Source organism: Panthera uncia (genome assembly GCF_023721935.1).
Source record: "Panthera uncia isolate 11264 chromosome C1 unlocalized genomic scaffold, Puncia_PCG_1.0 HiC_scaffold_4, whole genome shotgun sequence".
NCBI lineage: Eukaryota > Metazoa > Chordata > Mammalia > Carnivora > Felidae > Panthera > Panthera uncia.
Genome location: NW_026057585.1, coordinates 35,166,124 through 35,190,734, shown reverse-complemented (window position 1 = coordinate 35,190,734; position 24,611 = coordinate 35,166,124). Strand labels below are relative to the sequence as shown.

Genomic DNA, 24,611 nt, shown 5'->3' with positions numbered 1-24,611 from the left:
TCTATCTATTAAGACCGAATCAATAATTTGAAAATTAATAATTAAGAAATAATTTCTGAAAAAACATCAGGACTAGATGCATTCACTAGTGAATTCTACCAGATACAACTCATTTACAAGATAAACAATCCATTTAAAAAATGGGCAAAAGATCTGAACAGACATCTCACTAAAGATAATGACGGTAAGTAAATAAGCCTAATGAAAAGATGCTCAACATCATTTGTCCCTGGGGAATTGCAAAATGAAATAATAAGATACTACTATACATCTTTTAAAATGGCTAATGTTAAAACACACACAAAACTGCCGATTTCTAATAAGGACATAGAACAACAGGAACTCTTCATTGGTGGTGGTAAATAAAAATGGTACAGCCACTTTGGAAGACATTTTGGCAATTTCTTGCAGAGCTAAACAGAATCTAAACATACAATCCAACAGTCACATTCCTAGGAATTTAATTTACTATGCTAATTTAAAAACTACATCCACACAGAAACCTGCACATGAAAGTTTATAGCAACTCTAGTCATAATGGCCAAAAACTGGAAGTAACTATGACCCTTCAGTAGGTGAATAAACAAACTCAAGTACATCAATATGATAGGTTATTATTCAGTGATAAAAAGAAATAAGCCATAAAACCACAAAAAGACATGCATGTATTTTAAATGCATATTTCTAGGTGATAGAATAAGATTGAAAAGTCTGCATAGGGTATGACTCCAATTTTGACACTCTGGAAAAGGCAAAACTCTAGCAGTGGTAAAAAGATCAATAGGTGCTAAGAATCAGGGAAGCTCAGGATATTTATAAAGGTGCTAAACTATTCTGTTGATAATGTAATTGTGGTTACATGACATTATACATTTGTCCAAACCCGTAGCACCCACAGTACAGAGTAAGTCTTAATGTATGTAATTTTTGTCTTATGTTTGTAATTAAAAAAAAAACACATCATTTAGAAAGTTGGGGGATCCCAGAATGAAATGCAGACTGTGACAAAACAATCTAACTTTATTACAGACTCATGAAACAGCCTCACTGAAGATGAGGCCAAAGGTGCTGATCTAAGTAAATTTGGAAATAGGTGAAATCTGTAAGGGTAGAGGCCACAGAAACTGCATAGTCGTGTACTTGAGTTAATAAAGTTGTTTCCCATGGGGATAAAGTTGTTAACTGTACCAGCTTAACAATTCTGATATTTCCATATGTGTATACTGAAATTGAACAAGTAAGTAAATGAATAGTGGATGGTTGGAGTGGGAGTTTTCAAGTAAGAAAGAGGAGGAAGTTAAATGAATCATGCAGTAATGAATTAGAGTTGGAGATACTAGAAAGAACTCATCTTTACCTTATTATAGACACAGATGATTATATGTAGAAATACTTATAGATATGGGTATATACACATTTGGTACACACATGTATTTTTCTGCTCTGTCAGCTGAGAAGGCCTAAAGGCAACAACACTCCAGTAGCAACAAGCTCACCTAGTTCCCAGATCTTGGTCTGTAGTACCATTGTCCAGGAAGAGGAACTAGAGCTCCTTGGAGAAATGGCTGATTCTAGGATTGATGCAGGAAGTATACAAAATGAGCATGGGCCATTTTATAGTGCTAGTAAGCAAGTGTTCAAATATACATGCATGTGTGCACGTGCTTATGCACACACACACGATTGTATATCAAAGTGGCATAGGAAGCAATTGAAAGTTTCCAATGGCCAAAACTTGAATGATTTGAGCAATAAAATAAATAATGTAGTATTGGATTATAGCCCAAAATATAAAATAAATATCCATTGAGTCCATATAGAATGTAAATAAATGATTGAATAAATAAATGGGGAAGAAGAGACGCATTGCCCTAGCAGAGGAATTCCACTCTGCCTTGAAGGAAGTAGAGTGTAACTCCCCATTCCTTAAGTGTGCACTGGGCATAGTGACTTAATTCCAACAAGTACGGTATGGAATAGGTGGAGGCACCTGAAAAACACTACCTCAACCAGGTGATCAAGGATAGCATTCACATTGATAAGTCGTGTTGATAGTATATACCCTTGATATGATGTGATATAAATGTTATTTTTACTTCTTTGGTCCTCAGTGCCCATAACCCCAGCCATCATGAAAACAACAACACACAAATAGTAATTGAGGAACACTGTACAACATACCTGACCAATACTCCTCAAAATTGTCAAGGTCATCAAAACAAGGGAAATCTGAGTAAGAGTCTAAGGAAACATGAGTCATCATAGCTAAGAAGAGCCAAAGGAGACAGGAGTACTAAATGTAATGTGGTATCATGGGTGGGATCCTGGAACAGGAAAAGGACATTAGTTAAAACCTAAGGAAATGTGAATAAACTACAGACTTTGGTTAACAAATGTGTATCAACATTGGCTCATTAATTATACAAATTTACCATACTAATGTGAGATGTTAATAATAGTGAAAAACAGGTGTTGGTTATATAGCAACTCTGTACTATCTTTGTAATTTTTCTGTAAATTTAAAGCTGTTATAAAATAAAAAGTTTATTTCAAGAAAAAGTTCCATTTCATATGTCTTAAAAATATAAACTATATTGTCAGAAAGTATCAAGTTGCTGGGATTCAGGATGGAAAGAAGGAAAAATTATGAAGAGGCATGAGAAAAGTTCATTATCTTGCCTTTGGTCCTGGTTTCACAGTTGTATTTATATGTCAACATCAAATTCTACACTTCACATATTTGCAGTTTATTTTATGTCAGTTATATTCATTAAAGCTTTTTTTAACAAATAGGGAACAAACAGAAAAAAACAAAATAATAGACCTAAAGCCAATTATATCAATAATTACAGCAAATGTAAATGATTTAAACAAGACTCAGCTATGTGTTATATACAAGAAATTGACTTTAAATATATTGATACAGTGTTTAAAAGCAAAAGACTGGAGGGAAAGATATGCCATACAAATACTATTCGGTAAATTTGTGTTGGCAGTATTAATATCATACAAAGTTGACTTCAAGAAAATTAGCCAGGATTAAGAAGGGATATTTATAATGCCCAAAGTGTCCATTTGGTAAGAAGATAAAACAATCCTAAATATATATGAATCTAATAACAGAGTTTCAAAATACATGAAGCAAAAACTAATATACTGAAAGGAGAGAAATACGAAAATCTACAAAGTTGAAGACTTCTTTAATCTTCTCTCAGTTATCTACAGAACAATTAAACCAAAAATCTGAAAGAATATAGAAGACTTGAAAAACACCATCAATCATATTGACCTAATTGACATTTATAGTATACTTAACAATTATAAAAGACACTCTTTTCAAATGTTCGTGGGACATTCACCATCAAAGACCATATTCTTGGTCATAAGACAACACTTTAAAAATTTTAAAGAATTAAAAATCATGTTCTTACCATAATGGAATTAATTAGAAATCAGTAAGAGAACTAGATACCAGGGAAATTTTTCAGATACTTGGAAATTTAAACAATACACTTCTAAATAATCCTAGGTATTATCCCAAAAAAAGTAGAGGGAAGGAAAAAAGATAAGTGCAAGAATCAATGAAATTAAAAACAGAAAGAATGGTAGAGAAAATCAATGAAAACAAGAGGTGGTTCCTTTAAAAAAATACTTAGAATGTTTTTGCCAGATTTACCAAGGAAAGTAGGCAAATTACCACTATCAAAAATGAAAGAGGGGATATAACTACAGATGCCACAGACATTAAAAGGGTAATAAAGAGATTTGAAACATTGTATTCACATAAATTTGACAACTTAGTTGAAATAGACCAATTGGTGAATAACAAACTACCAAATTCACCGAAGATGAAGTAGACAACTGAATAGTACCATATCTATTAAAGAAATTGAATTGGTATTTTTAGCCTTTCAAAAAAGAACTCGTGGCCCAGATAGTTTTCCTGAAAAATTCTACCAAATATTTAAGGAAAAAAATGATACCACCTTTTTGCAGTCTCTTCCAGAAAATAGAAGACAGAATACCTCTCAACTTGTTTTATGCCCTCATCCTTAACCTGATATCAAAATCATTCAAAAACGGTAATGAAATTAAAATTTGAAAATATTTCTTATAAATATATACACAGAATTCTCAAGAAGTATTCATAAGTTGAATCCAGCAATATATAAAAAGAATAGTACATTAAGACCAAGAGGTATTTATCCTGGGGATTCAAGCCTGGTTCAATATTTGAAAATTAATCAGTAACTGTAATCTATCATATTAATAGACTAAAGAAGTAAAACCATATGATCATTACCAATAGATGCTAAAAAAAGCATTAGATAAAATTAATATCCCTGTAAGATAAAAATACCTAGCTAACTAGGAATACAAAGAAACTCCTTATCTCAATAAGGGGCAATTACAAAAAATGTCAACAGCTGACGTAATAAATGATGAAAAACTAAATGTTTTCTTTCAAAGATTGGGAATAGGGCAACGATGTCCACTCTTGATACTCTTTTGTTCAACATTATTACTAGAAGTCCTAGAAATAAAACAATCTGTTCAAAGATGACATGATTGCCTACATATAAAATCCTAAGAAATCTACAAAAAGACTCATAAAACTAATAAGTGCACGTAGCAAGATTGCAATATACAAGGTTAAAATATGAAAATAAGACCTATTTCTATACACTAGCAGTGAACAATTGTAAACATTTTTTAAAGTACATTTACAATAGCTCCAATTTAAAAAATGGTATGTAGGTATAACTAACAAAATATGTGCAGGATCTAAATGCTTAAAACTTTAAACACTAATGAAAGAAACCAAAAACCCAAGTATCATTAAGAGATACATTATGACCATGGATTGAAAACTCATTGAGATGGCATTTCTCTCAATAAACACAATCTTTTTTTTTTTTTTTTTTTGTTTAACGTTTATTTATTTTTGAGAAGAGAGAGACAGAGCATGAATGGGGGAGGGTCAGAGAGAGAGGGAGACACAGAATCTGAAACAGGCTCCAGGCTCTGAGCTGTCAGCACAGAGCCTGACGTGGGGCTTGAACTCACGGAGATCATGACGTGAGCCGAAGTTGGGCACTTAACCGACTGAGCCACCCAGGTGCCCCTCAATAAACACAATCTTAATAAAGTCCCAGCAAGATTATTTTTGTAGGCATAGACAAACTTAAAATACATATGAAAGGTTAAGGAAGTCTAACAGTCAAAACAATTAAAAAAAAAAAAAAGTTGGAAGATTTACCCTATCTGGCTTAAGACTTACTCAAAAGCTACAGTAACCAACACAGTAGGGTATTGATGAAAGAATTGACATATCAAATCAGTGGAACAGGACAGAGTCCAGAATAGACCCCGACAAATATATTGTTAATTGATTTTTGACAAAGCTGCAAAGTAATTCAGTTGTGAATGGATATATAAATTGTAAATCCATACACTGGAATACTATTCAGTAATAAAAATGAGTCAACTATTGAAACACAACGTGGATGAATCTTAATTGTTATATTGTGCTAAATGAAAGAAGCCAGTCTTAAAAGGTTGAATACATTTATAAAATACAAGAATCCATTTATTTTTAAAAATTTTTTATAAATGTTTATTTTTATTTTTGAGAGAGAGAATGAGTGGGGGAGGAGCAGAGAGAGAGAGAGAGAGAGAGAGAGAGAATAAGTGGGGGAGGGGCAGAGAGGATCCAAGCAGGCTCTGCATTAACAGCAGCAAGCCTGATGCAGGGCTTGAACTCACGAACTGTGAAATCATGATTTGAGCCAAAGTCAGATACTCAACCGGCTGGCTGAGCCACCCAGGTGCCCCATGAATCCATTAAAACATTTTGTGAAAGGCAAAACTGTTACCCTAAAACCTTTATTTGAATAGCAGAGGTCATGGTCATATTATGTGCCCTCTATGTGGAACAAATAACATCATTTATGTATCGAGTATGCTTCCATGTGTTTCTTTTAACCTCGAAACTCTGACATGTATAGTTATGCTTGGCCTCAGCATGATTGTAAACCTAAAGGTAGACATTGAAATCACATGGCTATAAGGTGACCGACCATCTAAAGGGAAACATTCTAATAGCAGATTTTTAGACTCGAGACAGTATATCCAAGAACTAATTCCACCACCTACTATTCTTTTATTCGCACTTCCTCATCTTTGTTTGAAAAATGCTGCATTTGAAAAAAATCTTTACTTCTTTTGTTAATCACTGTTGTGCAGTACGAAGGAGCTCTGATCTAGAAGCCAGAAGACTTAAGTGACTTTGGGCAAGTGACTTCGTGTTTAGAAGTTTGTTTTCTCATCTTAAAATAAAGTTAATAACACCTGTCCTGCCTACTTAATTTGTAAAGATCTGATAAGCCAGTGGAAACCATTTTATATGTTGTAAAGTAATTGGTAAATGTAAGCTTTCATTAGTATTATTAAATATAAGGAAAAAACCCCCAGGATTTTGTGGTATCTTAAGATAATCAAAGGAGATTCAACTCTGAAAATTGTTATAATCTAAAAAATTAATGCAGAATGAATAATAAGGACTTTGTAACCTCAAAGTTGATTGCTCTGGTTTTATTATCACATGTTATTTAAATTATTACTAGAGTATAAAATATGCTCTTGTATCAAATTTGGAGTACAGCGCTAGACATCTTAGTACAAATTAAAATTCTGAAAATACCGTCAGGATGAAATACGAGCAATATACTTCTTAAGATTAATTTGAATTATGAAGGAATTCCGTTTTAGTTAAAGCTGTAGTTGTTTCCTTCTATCAGTAGATGCCAGTAGAGTTCTTCTTTTTAATAAAAGTCAAGTTGCCTAAGTACTTCCATAGCAACAACTTCCTGGTCACATTACCATATATAGAAACATGCTCTGCAGACTAAAGGTTCTACTTTCTATAAGGACTTGGTAACAAATGGAAACAGTTTTATTGAAGAAACAAAAAAAAAAAAGCCCAGATTTCATCACTAGATGAAGCTTATTTCCCCTTCCTCCTTCTATCCCTCCTCCTCCTTCTCTACTTATTTTGCTATAAGCATTATGCATTGTTTTAAATAAATTAATCTTAGTGTTCTAGTTAGGAATCCGGATCATCTGTACTAATCTTGAGCAAGGTTGAATATGCCTGGCTAAACATATTAAAAATGAATATGGTGAGACAATTGTTAGGATTAACTTGTGCATTTGGCAAGGGAATACCATGAGTATGATATTTTGGAAGGTTAATGTGTCAGAGATGAGTGATTGAAAGAAATGACTGGAAGTAGAGAAAACAAATTATTTTAGAAATCAACATTTGCACTAACAAAAATGACACCCAAAGAACGAACAGAATTTAGTAACAGACTGAATATACAGAAAAAAGAGTTCAGTGACTTTGCATAAACAAAATTAAAACATTTTCAAGTATTTGATTTCTACGCAGACCTTCAATTTGTTAAGAATGAATGCTTTCCTCAACATATTTATTGAGTCTGCAATATATGTATTACATTTATGAATTCAAGTGACTCACAATTTGAGACATAAATTTACAAACAGCAAGTTTTAACACAAAGATTTAAGATTGGTGGAAACAGGTGAGAGTGACTTATTTTCTAGGAAATATGTGGGAAAACTCAGTGAAGAGGTGACAGTCAGAGTGGTCCTCGAGGGTGAATAGAATTTCTCCTAAGATAGTAAGTCAGAGAATTCAGGAAGTTCATCTACTTCTGCCCCTATAGTCCTTCCATACCCTGAGGTGTTTATTAAAGACTGCAGAACCTTGTTCAGGGTCTGTTTTGTGTAAAGTACTGTCAGCTGTTAATAAGTTATCTATTCTTGTACACACATATTTACACAGAAAGCTGAAAATTTTGGAAGTTTAGTCCTATAGATCCTGTTGGCTGTTTACATCGATACTAATTTTATCACACAAGACAAAGTGTACACAAAGGAGCTGTTACTTGGCAAAATTCATTAGTCAGTTTTTCATGGATATGTGTATGTGTTGTCCTAATTTGATTACATTATTGCTCCTACTTATTCTATTTATTATGATTGTTCCTATCCTATTAAGCAGTTGGCAGGAAATCTGGACTAACATATTTTTTTTTAATTTTTTTCTTCAACGTTTTTTTTTTGTTTGTTTGGTTTTTTTTTTATTTTTGGGACAGAGAGAGACAGAGCATGAACGGGGGAGGGGCAGAGAGAGAGGGAGACACAGAATCGGAAACAGGCTCCAGGCTCCGAGCCATCAGCCCAGAGCCTGACGCGGGGCTCGAACTCACGGACCGCGAGATCGTGACCTGGCTGAAGTCGGACGCTTAACCGACTGCGCCACCCAGGCGCCCCTTTAATTTTTTTTTTAACGTTTATTTATTTTTGAGACAGAGAGAGACAGCATGAACGGGAGGGGCAGAGAGAGAGGGAGACACAGAATCTGAAACAGGCTCCAGGCTCTGAGCTGTCAGCACAGAGCCCGACGTGGGGCTCGAACTCACGGACCGTGAGATCATGACCTGAGCCGAAGTCGGATGCCCAACCGACCAACCCACCCAGGCGCCCCTGGACTAACATATTTTTAGTTAGAGTCTTCTCTCTCCCAAGGAGAAAAGCGTATAGATTTCTCATCCTTTAATTAGTGTCAAAAGGCAAGTACTCAAAATCATCATTAAATGCCACAGGTTACTTTGTTTCCTGCAAATAGACAGTTGCAAATTTTATTTACTTTTAATCAAATGAGTTGTTTCTAAGTCAGACCTAAAGTTAGGGATCAGGTAAGCAGTAGTACTCAAAGTGTTTAGTTTTAAAAATTAACATGTTTCCGTAAACTAGAAGGAATTTGTTTTCTCAGTTGAAATGCCTTGTTGTGGCTGATTTTATATCATTGTAAATCTTATATTTTGTTCCTTTTTTTCAAATTTTAGAATGTTTTAAAATGTACTGCTGATAGGGCACTTGTCAGCAGATTGTCACTTTGATAAGCAGTACTCCCATACTCCGTTTTTGTAGCTCCTGTATCTATTAGACTTAAGTCATTGAGTTAGCAACATTCAGTTCTTTTTTTTAAATGCTAGTTCAAATTTTTCTTAGTTAAAACACGTCATATAGTTGTTTTGCAGAAGTTTTTAATATTCATTTTATATGAGTTTTTGATGAAAAGTTAGCTGCTTATAAGGATTCGTAAAATCTGTACATTAGCTGATTTCCTGGAAACCACACACAACCTTTTTAACCTATTATATTTGGAAAGTGGTTTGGCCTTGAATTGTTTGCATGGGGTTGTAATACATGTTTAACTAGTTTTCCTTTTTAAAAACTTTTTTTCAGTCTGTATATAAAGCCTTAAATTTAATGTTGTCATCAACCTATTTATTAATATTAAACAGTCTTAAGTATAAAATCTTTCGGGCTGATATCACAAGGCTTTAAAATCCCCATCTTTAGTTGAAATGAAGAATTTTGCTAAGAAAGGCTCAGTAATGTACTGTTTTATATTAACAGGAAACAGAACAGCAGTAGTGGTTTGAATACCCTGCAAACAGGAAGTTTGACACTTGCATAGCTCTTAGCTTCTGTGTAAGAAGTTGTTGAGCTCCTTTTGGAAATATTTTCAGTTACTTTAAGTAAAGTGCAAATGCACATGAATGGCAGCTTATAGAGAACTACCCTGTAACCAGTATACAGGTACAACTGCTCTTCAGAAATTGGAAGGTTTTGCTAGCCGATTATTTCATAGACATTCTAAAAGTACTGCACATGATCAGAAAACAACTCTGGAAAATGACAGCCTTCATTTCTCTGAACATACTGCCTTATGGGACAGATCAAGTAAGTTTTTTTTTTTTTTAATGATACATTTTTAACTAGAAGCTAAAATACTAATTGGAATTTTCGAATCAAACATAAAGAGCAATGTTTTGTTTGTCTTTTTATGATTTGCACAAGGACATTTTGCAGGATGAAGTTGCAAAATGCCACAAAAACTTGATTATAAGTTGAACTGAATTGTGTAGTTCATTGTTTTGTTTTATATCTGACCACTGAGTATCAATAGGAAATCTTTCTACAAAATTCTTATTATCATCTCTAGTGTATGTTACTGTTTTTTTGTTTTTATTTTTCTTTTTTAAAAGGGAAGAGCCTAAACTTTAGAAATAATAATCAGGTTATTTTTAAAAAATTGTTTGGATTCATAAGTCCTAAATTTCAAAGGTCAGAAGACTTGAATTTATAATTCAAGTTCTATTATGTTTACTATTTTTTATTTTTAAATGCTCGTGTGAACATTACTTCAGTTTTACAAGCAGGATTTCTAATACAAAAGCATAGTATAGTTATTCGGTGTGAAATCTTATATTTATAACATTAGAAATATCAAAAGCTTTTATAATTATATTTTATGTTATTTTATGTTATTATTTTATGTTAACTGTTAATTACAGTTAAAGGAGGAAAAAGTTGTTTATGCATACATCACATTCTTTCCAGGCATGTTAAAATGTTTGGACTTGCTGCTTTGCTAAAATGGTGATATGTAACCATTGTTGGTGGCGTGCACTTTTAAAAGATAAATTTCACGTGTAAACAATACCAGTGCCTCCATTCCACTTCTCACCTTGGACCCTCAGCAAGGTATTTTTGTCATTGTGATTAAAGGAACAATAGAATTACCCTTGGTAGCCTTGCCCTTTTTGGTGTGTTTGTTAATCAGATAGCACTAGGTTTTGCCCTTTTCTGTTTGTATATTCCATAGCAGTCTAAAACACAGTTTAAAAAGACAAAACAAACCAAGAATGCTTTACAAAATCTACTCCCTATTTTTTACAGTACCTTCATAGTTCTATAGAAGCTTATTCGAATTATTTATTTACTACAGCAGAATTTTTTACCTTCTTGGAGCTGTTTTGGGGAGAAAGTAAAGAACATATATATGTAAAATTTTTCTTATTCTAAAGGTTTTGTTTATAATTAATCCTTACCATATAGCAGGTTGATAGGTGAGGAATCTCAAATATCTTCAAGTCAATGAGCTGTTAACTATTGAAATAATACTACATTATTAAAATTTACCATGCAACAGAAGTTTGTTATTCATTCAACTTGCCCTATTCTGTTAAATTGCAATCTCCTAGGTCCTTTTGGAAATCTTGCATTTTAAGGCCTTTTAATTAAATGTTCAATGAAGAATGAGGACAGTACTGAATTAGTTTCTGTTTCACTGATACCTACTCATCCAAATAGTGGGTGTTTAGTAAATGTATCTCAAATGAATGAATATCACAGGCTTGTAATAATTAAAAGTTATGTTTGAACTGTACTGTCACTATATTTTTTTTAATGTGTGGGGCCTGTGATGTTTTCTGAAACACGTTTTAAAACCTGGCAATTGAAGATAACATCATGAGCCATGATTTCTTTTAGAAAAAGCAGACTGATAAAATGCTGTTAACATTTTTCTTTATTATGATGTCACAAAATAAACTAGTATTCTTGTACACAAGTAAAATTATATGTAGATCTCATAGCCCTGCAAATAATAGGCATAGTTAAAGAGTAACTGTATCCATTAATCAAGTATTCTTCTACTTTTTTCTCTCTTTCATATCCCCAAAATAATCAAAACAGACACAATAATGTTATATGTTTAATGATGAGTGCAGTAAACATGGAGCTCTAGTCTTCTACTATGGAATGTGTTGATACAGAGGAGAAAACACTGATACAACAGAAAAAGAGGAATCCTATCATTTCAAAATTCCAAGGTTTATTTTTGTGCTGAAAACACCAATTATCATTTACAGAGTGAGTTATGGAAGGAATTTTGACTATATGAAGTTTTTATGAAAACCACATTCTTCAAAGCTACCCAAAGCATTCTACTTGTATGACTTGTTTGACAAGGAAAAGGAATGTACTATCTACTGATAACAAACACTCTGAACATGCTTGTTCCAAAAGTGCTATTTTAAGAAATCAACTAAGCACGGAAACTACATGTAATTTTTTAAAAATTAGATGTGTGAACTATTGAGTAAAGGTTAACTACCAGTTTAGGTGTTTATGAAATGTAATAAGTTTTAATGCAAGTTTCTTTCTTCTCTAGTGACACTACGTATAGGAAGAAATACAGAATAAAAGCCAAATTGTAGTTTCCAGGTGGTTTAACTGTGTTTCATCTTTTACTACTAAATTAAGTAACAGGAATTCCTGTTTGATGGCATAAATATTTAACAGCTGATGCCATCCACATATAAGTACGTGTTCAAAAAGAAAAAAAAAAACATGGAGGAATTCTGCTTTTTGTTCTGACTCCGAATGAATGGGAATATTGACATTCATTGAATTATCTTTGTAGCAAATGTATTATGGTTAGCTTTTAATCTTCCTTTGATCATAAATGGTGTATCGAATTATAGAATGCTGAACTTGATTGAAGTTTTCGCGTTTTAAATCTTAGACTTTATACACTTAATGAATGTCTAATAACAACATTTAAAGGACTGAATAGGTAAATACCATCAAACACTTTAGTTATTCTCCTTTCCCATTAACTGACAAGCTATTTTTTCTGGTAGATACAAATCCATGAGTGAATCTTAGATTTAAATACCATATTAAACAAATAAGCAATTTTGCATATGGATTTCTTCAGGTAGAGTAAGATAACTAAAGTGGTTTATCAGCCCACCTTATCTAGTCAGTTTTACCTTTCCAGTGCTCATACAATCTTCAAGATGATTCACTTTCATATTTATTTCTTAGGCCACTGAATCTGTGTCATTGTAACTTCTGAGCTAGAGGACCTTCCACATTATCCTTTTATCTACTTTTTCCATCTGTAACTATTCCATAAGCTTCTTGGTAGTAATCCATTTTTATTTATTTGGCAAACTTTTTTAATTTCTTTTTTTTTCGAAGTTTATTTATTTTTGAGAAAGAGAGAGAGGGAGAGAGAGACCGAGCAGAGACAGGGCAGAGAGAGAGTGAGAAAGAGAGAATCCCAAGCAGGCTCCACACTGTCAGTGCAGAGCCCTGCATGAGAGTCGATCCCACGACACTGAGGTCATGACCTGAGCCAAAATCAAGAGTCAGATGTTTGATCCAGCCACCCAGGCACCCTTTGGCAAATGTTTCTGAGAATTTACTATCTCATAGTCTAAACAGGCTCTAAGAAAAATAAAATCTAGTTCTTACCCTCCAAAACAAGAGTAGGAAGAGCATACATACGAACAATATTTAAGGTATAGTGAAAAGGTCACCTAAAAATGTATAAGTAGCTTAATGTGGAGCTTAGTGTAAGAAGAAATTAACATTAGGGGAGACAGGACCTTCAAGAATATAAAGAATGAATTGAATTTGGAGACTCAAAGAAGGAGGAAAGATTATTTTGAGAAAATAAACAACATACACAAATAAGTGAAAACATGAAAATTTAGGATTTACTTAAAAGACATAGTAAGATATTGTCCGGAAAGGTAGTCTGTAGATCTGATCTTCGAAATCCATTAGATATTCAGAATTTTGGACTACATTCTAATAGTGAGGAGCTAATACAGTTTTTTTTTTAAAGTGGAAAATAATATGTATGCAATCTTTTGTTAAAAGAGCCTAAAGAATTTGCTTTTTAACTTGCCTAATAAAGGAGAAGTTAACTTGCTAACTCTACTACAAGGAAATGTATTTGGATACTATACATATTCTGTTTGAGCTAGGCAGTTAATTAGAACCAAGACTTTTGGTCACTTCATGAACATGGCAATGAATAGTCAGACAGTGGATTCCCTTTGTAATAACAGTGCTTATTTAAGGTGTTTCTTCTACCTGGAATTCCTTTTCCTTTCTTCTACCAATGGTGGGATCTGCTCGTACTTTTAGACCCTGCTCAAGTACTATCCCTGTAACAAAATCACAAAGCATTCTATTCCTCTGTTTTTCACTCTATTAGAATTCATAATCTCTTCCTATGTTCTCATATTATCTTATACTCACTTAAAATACGGTTTATTTTATAGATTTAAAATTATATTACCTTAGTCCTTAGGTTACCTGTCTCCCCTATTTGAACTCCTAGAAGGCATGAATTTGTCAATTTATTTTTGGTATCACCAGCATAGTTCTCAATAAACATCGAGTTTTTTGTTAGATTGCCATTAAATATCACCATGGCCTTACACTAACGGGCTTTCTCTAATTTGTTCTATTGTGATCTTTGCAGTTATCTCAAAGACCTGTGGTCATTAACCAGAAGCAGTAAAATGCTGACCTGAATCTGGAAAATATTACATGCCAGAGGCACTAAACTTTTCACTGTTACCTGTGTATTTTGATCACGATTGTTTATATGAATTTGAGTAATCAGCAGCCCTTATACTAAATTAACCGGGATATTAAGTGATTTAAAATTAGAAAATGTTTCCATGGACTATTTGGCAGTGCCAAATAGTGTAATAACATAAAAAGTAGCTTTTACTTGCTTGTAAGAATATTTGCAAGAATAGCCATTCTACATGGTTAGGGAAAAAGGGAGGTTAAGTATATATTCTAGGTAATGTCTTGCTACTCAGAGTGTATTAGCAATCCAACAGTATCAGCATCACCTGGGAGCCTGTTCAGGCAGACTATCAGGCCTATCAAACCTACTGAGTCAGAATCTGCATTTTAACAAAATTACCCAGCTGATTCATATGCACATTAAAGTTTGAGAGACACTTTTCCCCTAGTAACATTTTAATCTGATTGCCAAATAATATATCTTCACTGGAGGAAATTTGCAAATCTTAGGAAAGAAGAAAGGAAAAAGTAAAAATCACACGATCCCACCAAAAGATAATCACTGCTAACATCTTTTGTGTATATAGTCTTGTGATAGATACACAAGATATATATATATGTATACACACTATATATATCTTGTGTATCTATAGTCTATTTGGTGCATAGATAAACAAATTTCTACCAGCCCCTAAATTTGGATCATTTAGCATACAGTGTTTGATAACATCTTTGCTAATCATACAGAGGTGTTCCACAAGGGCGACCAGGTGGCTCAGTTGGTTAATCGTCTTACTCTTGATTTCATCCCAGGTCATGATCTCACCGAGGTGAGATCCACCCAGTGTGGAGCCTGCTTAAGATGCTAAGGTTCTCTCTCCCTCTCCCTCTACCCCCGACCCACCTCAGAAAAAAAAAAAAAAAAAAAAAAAAAAAAAAAAGAGTTGTTCCACAATATCTTTTAAGATGGCTGTTTTGTATTCAGTTGTAAGAATACATCACAATTTATTTAACATATCACTGGTCATCGAGATTGTTTTTAATTTTTTGCTATTATATAAAAAAATGCTGTAAGAAATATCCTTATAGCTAAATCTTTGTATACGTTATTTTTATATTTTATAGGACAAATTTAGAGAAATGTTATGACTATTTTAAGCCTTTTGTATTAAATTAATTGCACCCTAAATGTACACGTAATATATCCTTTTGGAGTTAAATTTGTTTCAATGTTCAGAGAAGACATTTAAAATCCCTAGTATAATTTTCTGGCACGTCAAGCATGCTTTATTTTCTCCTTTATTATTAGTGTTTATCAGATTTTTCCACTTTTCAAAGCTGGTCAGTTATTAGTAGCAAATAGTCTGAGAGACATGTTTTATTTATTTCTTTTAAATGTTTATTTTTGAGGCGTGTCTGGGTAACTCAGTCAGTTAAGCATCCGACATCGGCTGAGGTCTAGATCTTGTGGTTGGTGGGTTTGAGCCCCACATCGGGTTCTCTGCTAATAGCTCAGACAGAGCCTGGATCCCGCTTCAGATTCTGCGTCTCACTCTCTCTGCCCCTCCCCCACTTGCGCGCTCGCGTGCGCGCTCTCTCTCTCTCTCTCTCTCTCAAAAATAAACGTTAAAAAAATGTTTATTTTTGAGAGAGAAAGACAGCATGAGCGGGGGAGGGGCAGAGAGCGAGGAAGACACAGAATTTGAAGTAGGCTCCAGGCTCTGAGCTGTCAGCACAGAGCCAGACACGGGGCTCAAACTGGTGAACCACATGACCTGAGTGGAAGTCAGACACTTAACCCACTGAGCCACCTAGGCTCCCCATGAGAGACATGTTTTAGTTGCCTAATAGAGCATTATCATTGCATGTTCCTTGGTAATCAGCAGAGTATAACTTAGTTGGGTTGGAGATTCAGTCATATTATAAAGAACATTGCATAATTCTGATTGTGCAATATAGCAGTGACTCCTGTCCCTTCACTGCCACATTTCCTGGGTGGAATATTTTCATATACATTATCACATGAAACATTTATTTACTCTCTGTCAGGCATTGTTCTAAGGACACTGCATATATTCGTTTCTGTAACCCTTTAAAAAAACCAGTAGGGTAAGTATTATTATTATTCATATCTTACAAATGAAGAGAGTGAAGCACAATGAGGGAAAGTAATCTCCTCAAGGTAACATATCTAATGGAAGAAATTTGAACCCAGCAGTCTGGCTCCAAAGCCCATGCTTTTAATACCTGTTCTGTGAAACCTTTCTACATGTGTGTAAGAAAAACAGGTCTTTGGCTTCTATAGCGAAGATTTGTGTCTTAAGTTTCCTGTTAGATGCAGAGACAGCGTGCTATTATGAGGACCAAGAAAAGCAACAGGCTAGAAAGAGAACTTTGAAAATAAGATGTTCATGTGAAAAGAGCCAGTAAGTTGGAAGGTGGAGTGATGCATTCTCTGAAGGATTGAATATTACTTGCAAGCCCTAAAGTAATGACTGCTTTTAACTATGCTTTTAACTAGTTATGTAACTAGTATGACCCACTTAGGATACAAATAAGGTTTCATCTTTTAAAAAAATTTTTTTTAATGTTTATTCATTTTTTTGAGAGAGAGCGAGGGAGACACAGAATCTGAAGAGGATCCAGGCTGTCAGTACAGAGCCCAATGCAGGGCTCAAACTCACAAACTGTGAGATCATGATCTAGCCGAAGTCGGACGCTTAACCATCTGAGCCACCCACACGCCCCGGTTTCATCTTTTAAATATTCGAATTAATCATTTGCATTCATCTATTCATACTGGTTAGGGCTGCTGAGTAGCTTTTCTCTTGGGGTCTCCTTCCAGCCCCCTTCACATGTTGCTAAACTTCTGACAGTTTACTCATTACAGAGAGTCTAATCTTTCTAAAGTGTAGATACAGAGAGGAGTATTTTGATTAGTATATAAGCTAGTGGTCATTTTTAGCTTCTGTTGATTTTGCCACTGCTACATGGTTTTACGGTTCAAAACTGATCCCAAAGGATTTGATGTATCCTTGCACTTGATGTGATGACACTGACCCTTGTGGAGATCTTAGTGGTTCTTAAATAGGAGGGTGACCACCCTTTCCAGTGTTATGCTCATCCAAGGAATATACCATAGGATTTAGTTTCCTTAATTTATACTTCTGTGCCTTTTGATCCTGACTTCTATGTCAGGTTGAATGTGTGAGAAGGTTATCTTTTAGTTTAGCCCTTCCCCACCCTGTACCAAAATCAGCCTTCCTCTCTTTTTTTTTTTTTTTTAAATTTTTTAATGTTTATTTATTTTTGAGACAGACAGAGACAGAGCATGAGCAGAGGAGGGGTAGAGAGAGCGGGAGACACAGAATCTGAAGCAGGCTCCAGGCTCTGAGCTGTCAGCGCAGAGCCTGAACGCAGGGCTCGAACTCACGAGCTGTGAGATCACGACCTGAGCTGAAGTCAGACGCTTAACCGACTGAGCCACCCAGGTGCCCCAGCCTTCCTCTCTTAAACATCTTATCCAGGGATAGCAGACTGGTTGTCTGTAACCCAAATGTAGCTCACAGATAATGTCTGGTTTCGTCCTCAAGGTATTTTTTAATTGAATTTGGTACCATTCTTTCATATAAAAATATAAAATACAATGGTTTTAAAACTAGAGATTTCATATTAATATCTGGACTTCATATTCTTGAAATATTAAAGAAGTTGATTTCAGTGGCCTCTTATTCCCATTAAGAACAAATGGGCAGCACTGAATGAATATCCTCTTTAATCAGGATTAATACTGTCTAATTTATGCTAACCTTTACTTCTATTGTTTTGCCTGTATGGCCTCTGTAGGCACTTAAATTTGGCCTATAGTGCCTCCATTGTTGAGCCTAAATCACCAGCTCACATTCTCTTTTCCTCTTTGATAAAGCTTACTTAGTGTGCCTTCCTACTCATGGGCCACAGATACTATCACTAAAATTCATGAAAGAAATTCTGGTAATTCTGAATCTTAGAAAGAACGGGGTCTAGGTTTTAATCCCTTTCTTTTAGAATCCTTGTTTTATTTTTAATGCGGATCTAGTTCCTCCTTCCCTTTAATTAGTTTTGTTTACGATTGGGTATTAGGAAGGAACAGCCTTTATCTCACTCCAAAGGGTTTTTGTTAGATCATTCCCCCAAGCTAATGGATGCCTACCAGCCTTATATTTACATAATTAAGTTGTCCACTAAAGTGATTCTTCCCAGAACGTAGAAGACCCGCTTCAAGCCACTGTCTCTACATCCATAGAGAAGCACTTGATAACTTTCTAAAAAACTAAGTATAATTTGTATATACCATAAACTCACTTGTTATAAGTACAGTTCAATGTTTATTAATAAATTTATAGAATTTTGTAGCCATCATCACATTTCATTTTTAGAATATTTCCATCCCCTCAAAAAGTTCTTTTGTACCCTTCTGCAGTTAGTCTCCACTTCAACCTCAGACAAATCCTGATCTGTTTTGTATCCCTATAGATTTTTGTCCCTACAGATTTTCCTTTTCTGGACATTTTATATAAATGGAATTATACAATACGTAATGCAATCAATCAATGTTTCTGGCTTCTTGCACTTAGAATAATGTGTTTGAGGTTTATCCATGTTATAGAACATATCAACAATTTTATTGCTGAATTATAGCATGCTTTATGAAAATAACACATTTTCTTTATGCACTCAGGAATGTTTTTGGTTATTTGAATAACGTTTCTATAGACATTTGCATATAAGACTGAGTGGACAAATGCTTTCAGTTCTTTTAAGTAGATATCTAGGAGTAGAATTGCTGGGTCGTATGTTAAGTTTATGTTTATTCTTTTAAGAAACTTCCAAATTGTTTTCTTAAGTGGTTTTGCCATTTTACATTGCCACCAGCAATGTATGAGGGCCAGATTCTTTACATTCTTGTCAATACTTGATATCATCAGTCTTTTTTATTATAACCATTCTGTTATACGTGAACTATTATTTCAGTGTGGTTTCAGTTTGTATTTCCCTAACGATTGATGATGTTGAGCATAATTTCATATGCTCTTATGAGCTGTTTGGGTATCTACTTTGGAGAAATGTGTTTTCAAATCTTTTGCCCACCTCCAAAATTTAGGATTTTTACCTTCTTACTATCAAGTCTTGAAAGTTCTTTGTATAGGCTGAACACAAGTTGTCAACCAAATAGATAACTTCCAAGTATTTCCTCTCATTCTATGGTTTGTCTTGTTTTCTTAAATGATCTCTTTGAAGAAGAAAAGTTTGCAATTTAATTAAGTCCAATTTATCATTTTTACCTTTATAGATTGTACTTTTGGTGCCAAATCCTAAGAAATCATTGTCTAACCCAAGGCAATGAAGATTCTTATTCTCTGCTCTCATCTAGAAATCCGTTTTTTAAGTTGTTTTGTATATGATGTGAGATACGGAGTGAAGTTCTTTTTTTTTTTTTTTTCCTCTTCATATGGTTATCCAATTTTTACTGCACTTTTAATCCAATTTTTAGCATCAGCTATCAGTTTCTTTTAAAAAAAAATATGCTGGAATTGAGTATTGTGATCCATGAAGATGAAATATTTCTCCATTTAACAGACAGCCTTTAATTTCTATGCAGTTTTCTACTTGTTAGTGAAGAAGTCTTGTTAAAATTGATCTTTTAAAGTTTATATTTAAATTCCAGTTAGTTAACAGTGTAATATTAGTTTTAGGTGTACAATATAGTGAATCAGTACTTCCATAAAACACTCGATGCTCATCACAGCAAGTGTGCTCTTAATCCCCATCACATTTTTTAGTCATTCTCCCACCCACCTCCCCTCTGGTAACCATCAGTTTGTTCTCTATAAGTTGAGAGTCTATTTCTTAGTTTGCCCTCCTATCTTTTTTCCTTTTGCTCATTTGTTTTGTTTCTTAAAGTCCATATATGAGTGAAATCATTTGGTATTGTCTTTCTTTGACTGACTTATTTTGCTTAGCATAATACTCTAGCTCCATCCGTATGTTGCAAATAGCAAGATTTCATTCTTTTTTATGGCTGAGTAATATTCCATTGTGTGTGTGTGTGTGTGTGTGTTTGTGTGTGTGTGTGTGTGTGTGTGTGATTTTTAAGTATTTTATTTTTGTTAATACTCTTGTGAATGGAGTGATTTCTTTCACATTTGGATTGTTGTTCCTAGTGAATTAAAATCTAACTGATTTTTGTATATTAATCTTACATCCTATGATGTTAATAAACTTATTTATTAATTCTAGTAGTTTCTTTGTAGATTTTTAGAATTTTCTACATATATAATCATGTCATAAAAAAGCAAATAAAGACAGCTTTCTTTCTTATCAATCTGTATACCTTTTTCTTACCTCATTGCACTGGCAAGAATCTCTAACATAAAATGGCGTAGAAGTGGTGAGTGTAGACATTCCTGCCTTATTCCCAGTCTTAGGGGGCAAACATTCCGTCTTTCACCATTATATATGATGTAAGCTACGGAGTCCCCTACACACTTGCCCTTTATCAACTGGAGGAAATTCTCTGTGAGTCCTAATTTGTTGAAAGCTTTGATCACAGGTGTTGAATTTTTGGAATACTTCTTCCTGTATATTCAGACAATTATGTAGTTTTGTCTTTCATTTTATTAATACAGGGTATTCCATTAATTGATTTTCAATGTTGAACCAACCTTGCATTCCTGGGATAAATCCTACGTGGTTGTGGTATATAATCCTTTTTCTATACTGCTGGGTTAGGTTTGTTAATATTTTGATAAAGATATTTGCATTGTGATGGATATTGGTCTGTAATTTTCTTTTGATCTTTGTCTAGCTTTGGTATCAGACATTATGGAATAAGTTGGGAAGTGTCACATCCTCCTCTTTATTTTGAAAAAGTTTATATGGAATTGATATTATATCTTTGGATGTTTCATAGAATTCCCCAGTGAAGCCATATGGACCTGAGCTTTTCTTTGTGAGAAAAATTTTAATTATTAATTCAACATTTTAATTTGTTCACGGGTATCTTCAGATTTTCTATTTCTTCTTGAGCTAGTTCCAGCACCTATGTCTTTCTGTGAATTTGTCCATCTCACCTAAGTTATATAATCAAGATAAAGTTGTTTATAGTATTCCTTTATAATTTTTTAAATTCATCTAGTGTCAGGGGTGATGTTGTCTTTTCATTTTTGATTTGGGTAATTAGTATCTTCTCTATTTTGTCTTATTTTGTTTTGTCATGTTTTGTTTTAATTTTTCATCAGTCTAGCTTTATCAGTAAGGCTTTTGGACTTACTCATTTTCTCTGTTGTTTTCTATCTTCTATTTCACTGAAGTCTGTTCTGATCTGCTGTTTGGTTTTGGTTTAATTTGATCTTTTCTCTTGAGTTTCTTAAGGTGGAAGCTTAAATTATTGTTTGAGACCTTCCATTTTTTCTAATATAGGTGTTTAAATCTACAAATTTCCTTCTAAGCTCTGCTTTGTCTACATTTCATAAATGTTGATTTTTTGTAGGTTCTTTTACATTCAGTTCAAAATATTTTCTTATTGCCCTTTGGATTTCTTTGTGATTTAAATCCAAATATTTCAGGATTTCCAAATTTTCTGTTACTAATTTCTTTTTTTGTTTGTGTTTTTTTTGAGAGAGAGAGACGGAGAGACAGAGAGAGACAGAGTGTGATGGGGGAGGGGCAGAGAGAGAGGGAGACACAGAATCTGAAGCAGGCTCCAGGCTCTGAGCTGTAAGCACAGAGCCCAACGCCAGCCTTGAACTCACAAACCCCGAGATCATGACCTGAGCTGAAGTCCAACATTCAACCAACAGCCACCCAGGCGCCCTCCATCTGTTGCTGATTCCTAATTTAATTCTGTTGTGATCAAAGAACATATTTTGAATGATTTTTCAGTCCTTTCAAATTTGAAATTTGTTATAGTATTTAGCCTATGCTTAATGTGGAAATTTCCATGTGTGCTTGAAAATACTATGTATTTTGATGATGTTAGGTGCTGTGTTTTATAAATGTCAAAATTTAATGGTATTATTCAAAGTTTTCTCCATCTTTGCTGATTTTCTGTCTAGTTTTCCCATGAATTATTGACAGGGGAATATTGACATCTTCAAATACAATTGTTGAATAATGACGCCCTCCTTTCAATTCTCTCATTTTTGTTTTAGTATTTGGAGGCTGTTTTTTTTTCAGTGCATATGCATTTCTAATTGTTAACTCTCTCAGATGTATTGGCCTTTTTATCATTATGAAATGTCTTTTTTTGTCTGAAGTACTGTTTTGTTTTTTTTTTTTCTCTTGAAGTCTATTCTGTCTGATACTGATTTAGGTACTCCAGCTGTCTTGTGGTTACTATTTTCATGGTATATCTTTTTCTTTTCCTTTTCCTTTCAACCTACTTGTATCCTTAAATCTGAAGTGTGGCTCTTGTAGACAGGATATAGTTGGTCCCTGCTTTTTTCTTTTTTTAATCCTGCCTTTTTTTTTTTATCCAGTCTGATAATTTCTGCCTTTGATCCATCTTTGTTCCATTCACATTCAGTGTAATTATTGATATGGTTGGATTTACATCTTCTACTGTGCTGTTTGTTTTCAGTATGTCTTACAGTTTTTGTTGTTATTGTTTCCTTTTCATTTCTTTAGTGTTAAACAAATATTTATTAGGTGTCATTTTAATTTTTCTTTGTTTTTTAACTAAATTTTTAAAAGATATTTTCATACTGTTTGATTTAGGGGTTATAATGTACATTTTATCTTATCGCATTCTACTTCAGGATAAATCTAGTAAATCTATTTAAATCTTGTAAATCTATTTTGATCCAAGATAGCTCCATATCTTCTCCAACTCTGTGTTATTATTTTCACACATATTACATGTGTATTTTTGTAAAACTCAGCAATGCAATTTCATACAGCTGAAGTCCTTTAAAGAAATTAAGAGAACAGAAAAGTATGTATTTATAAAATCTTTTACTTCTATTTTTACCATTTCCAGCATTTTTCATTTCTTCCTGTCAATTGAGTATTGCCTAGTGTCATTTCCTTTCATCCTGAATGACATCCTTAAGTATTTCTGCTTGCAACAAACATTCTCAGTTGTTTATCTGGGAATGTCTTTATTTCACCTTTGTTTTTGAGGGATAATATTTTGGATAGAGAATTTTTGTGAACAGGTTTGTTTCTTTTTTTCTCTTGGCACTCTGAAGATATCATTCCACTGCCTTCTAACTTCTCTTATTTCTGTTAGAAAGTCATTGATCATATTGCTTTTTCCTTGTGCATGATTAGCCATTTTTCTCTTGCTGCTTTTAAGATTTTGTCTTTGTCTTTCAAAAACTTGACTATGATGTGTCTAGGTATGAATCTCTTTGGTTTATTCTAGTTGATATTATTTGAACTCCTGGATCTGTTGGGTAATGTTTTCCACATTGGACTTTCAACCATTATTCTTGAAATATTTTTTCTTTGCCCTTTGTCTTTCTGCACTCTTTTTAGGATTCCTATTACATGTATGTTGGTACCCTTGATATCCCGCAAATATGTGAGGATCTGTTCATTTTTCTCCAGTCTTTTGTTCTTTGTATTCTTCGGTCTGGATATTTCTGTTCATCTGTCTTCAAGTTCACTAATTAAGTCTTTGCCCTCCTCAGATCTTCTGTTGGGCCTACGTAGTGAGTTTGTAAATTTTGGTTATTGTACTTTCAAAGTCTATGATTTTTATGTTGTAAATAGTTTCTCTTTCTGTATTGAAACTCTCCTCCTTATATCATTGTCATTATAATTTCCTTTAATTCTTTAAACGTAATTTTCTTTTATTCTTTGATGTATTTATCGTAGCTGTTTTGTCTGCCAAATCCTATATTTTGACCTATTCAGAGACATTTTCTATTGACTACCTTTTCTCTTCATTATTGTCACATATTTTTGTCAAAAAACACTGATTGTTTTAAAATACTATTTTTGTGGCACTTCTGGATTCTGATTCTCTTTTCTTCCTGGTTGTATGTATATATATATGTATGTATGTATTTATTTTTAATAACTTTTTTGGCCTTAATATATGGACTGTCCCCCATGGTGTCTGGCTGCTAATTTCTGTGCTAGGAATTACCCTGTGTCTTTGTAACTTAGTTGTTATTCAGTGATTGATCAGAGGTTGTCCTCAAACGCTGTGAGCAAGTCTGCATTTGTGGGTTGAGGAGCACATTCAGTGTTTTCACTTGAAGCGGTTTTCAAGTCTGTACCAGCTTTAAATTTCTGTAGGGTCCTCTGGGGTCTCCCCTACAGGAATAGCTTCCCAGTTA

General features: G+C 33.8%; 1 protein-coding gene across 3 annotated transcripts in view; it reads left to right on the top strand.

The window, feature by feature from the left end:
- The window catches only part of PRKACB (protein kinase cAMP-activated catalytic subunit beta), a 126,923-nt gene that overhangs the window by 47,283 nt on the left and 55,029 nt on the right, over positions 1-24,611 (top strand). Inside the window, exons 1-2 of one of the 3 annotated variants that reach the window (XM_049616916.1) lie at positions 9,754-9,840; positions 10,501-10,644. The exons of 1 other annotated variant lie outside the window; for it this stretch is intronic. Coding sequence is in view for 1 of the 2 variants with exons in the window: in XM_049616913.1 (XP_049472870.1) it covers positions 9,657-9,840 (184 nt within the window). In the remaining variant the exon portion in view is untranslated. Of the gene's footprint in view, positions 1-9,248; positions 9,841-10,500; positions 10,645-24,611 lie in introns of those variants that run through there. One more of the 3 variants, XM_049616913.1, reaches the window with a different exon arrangement.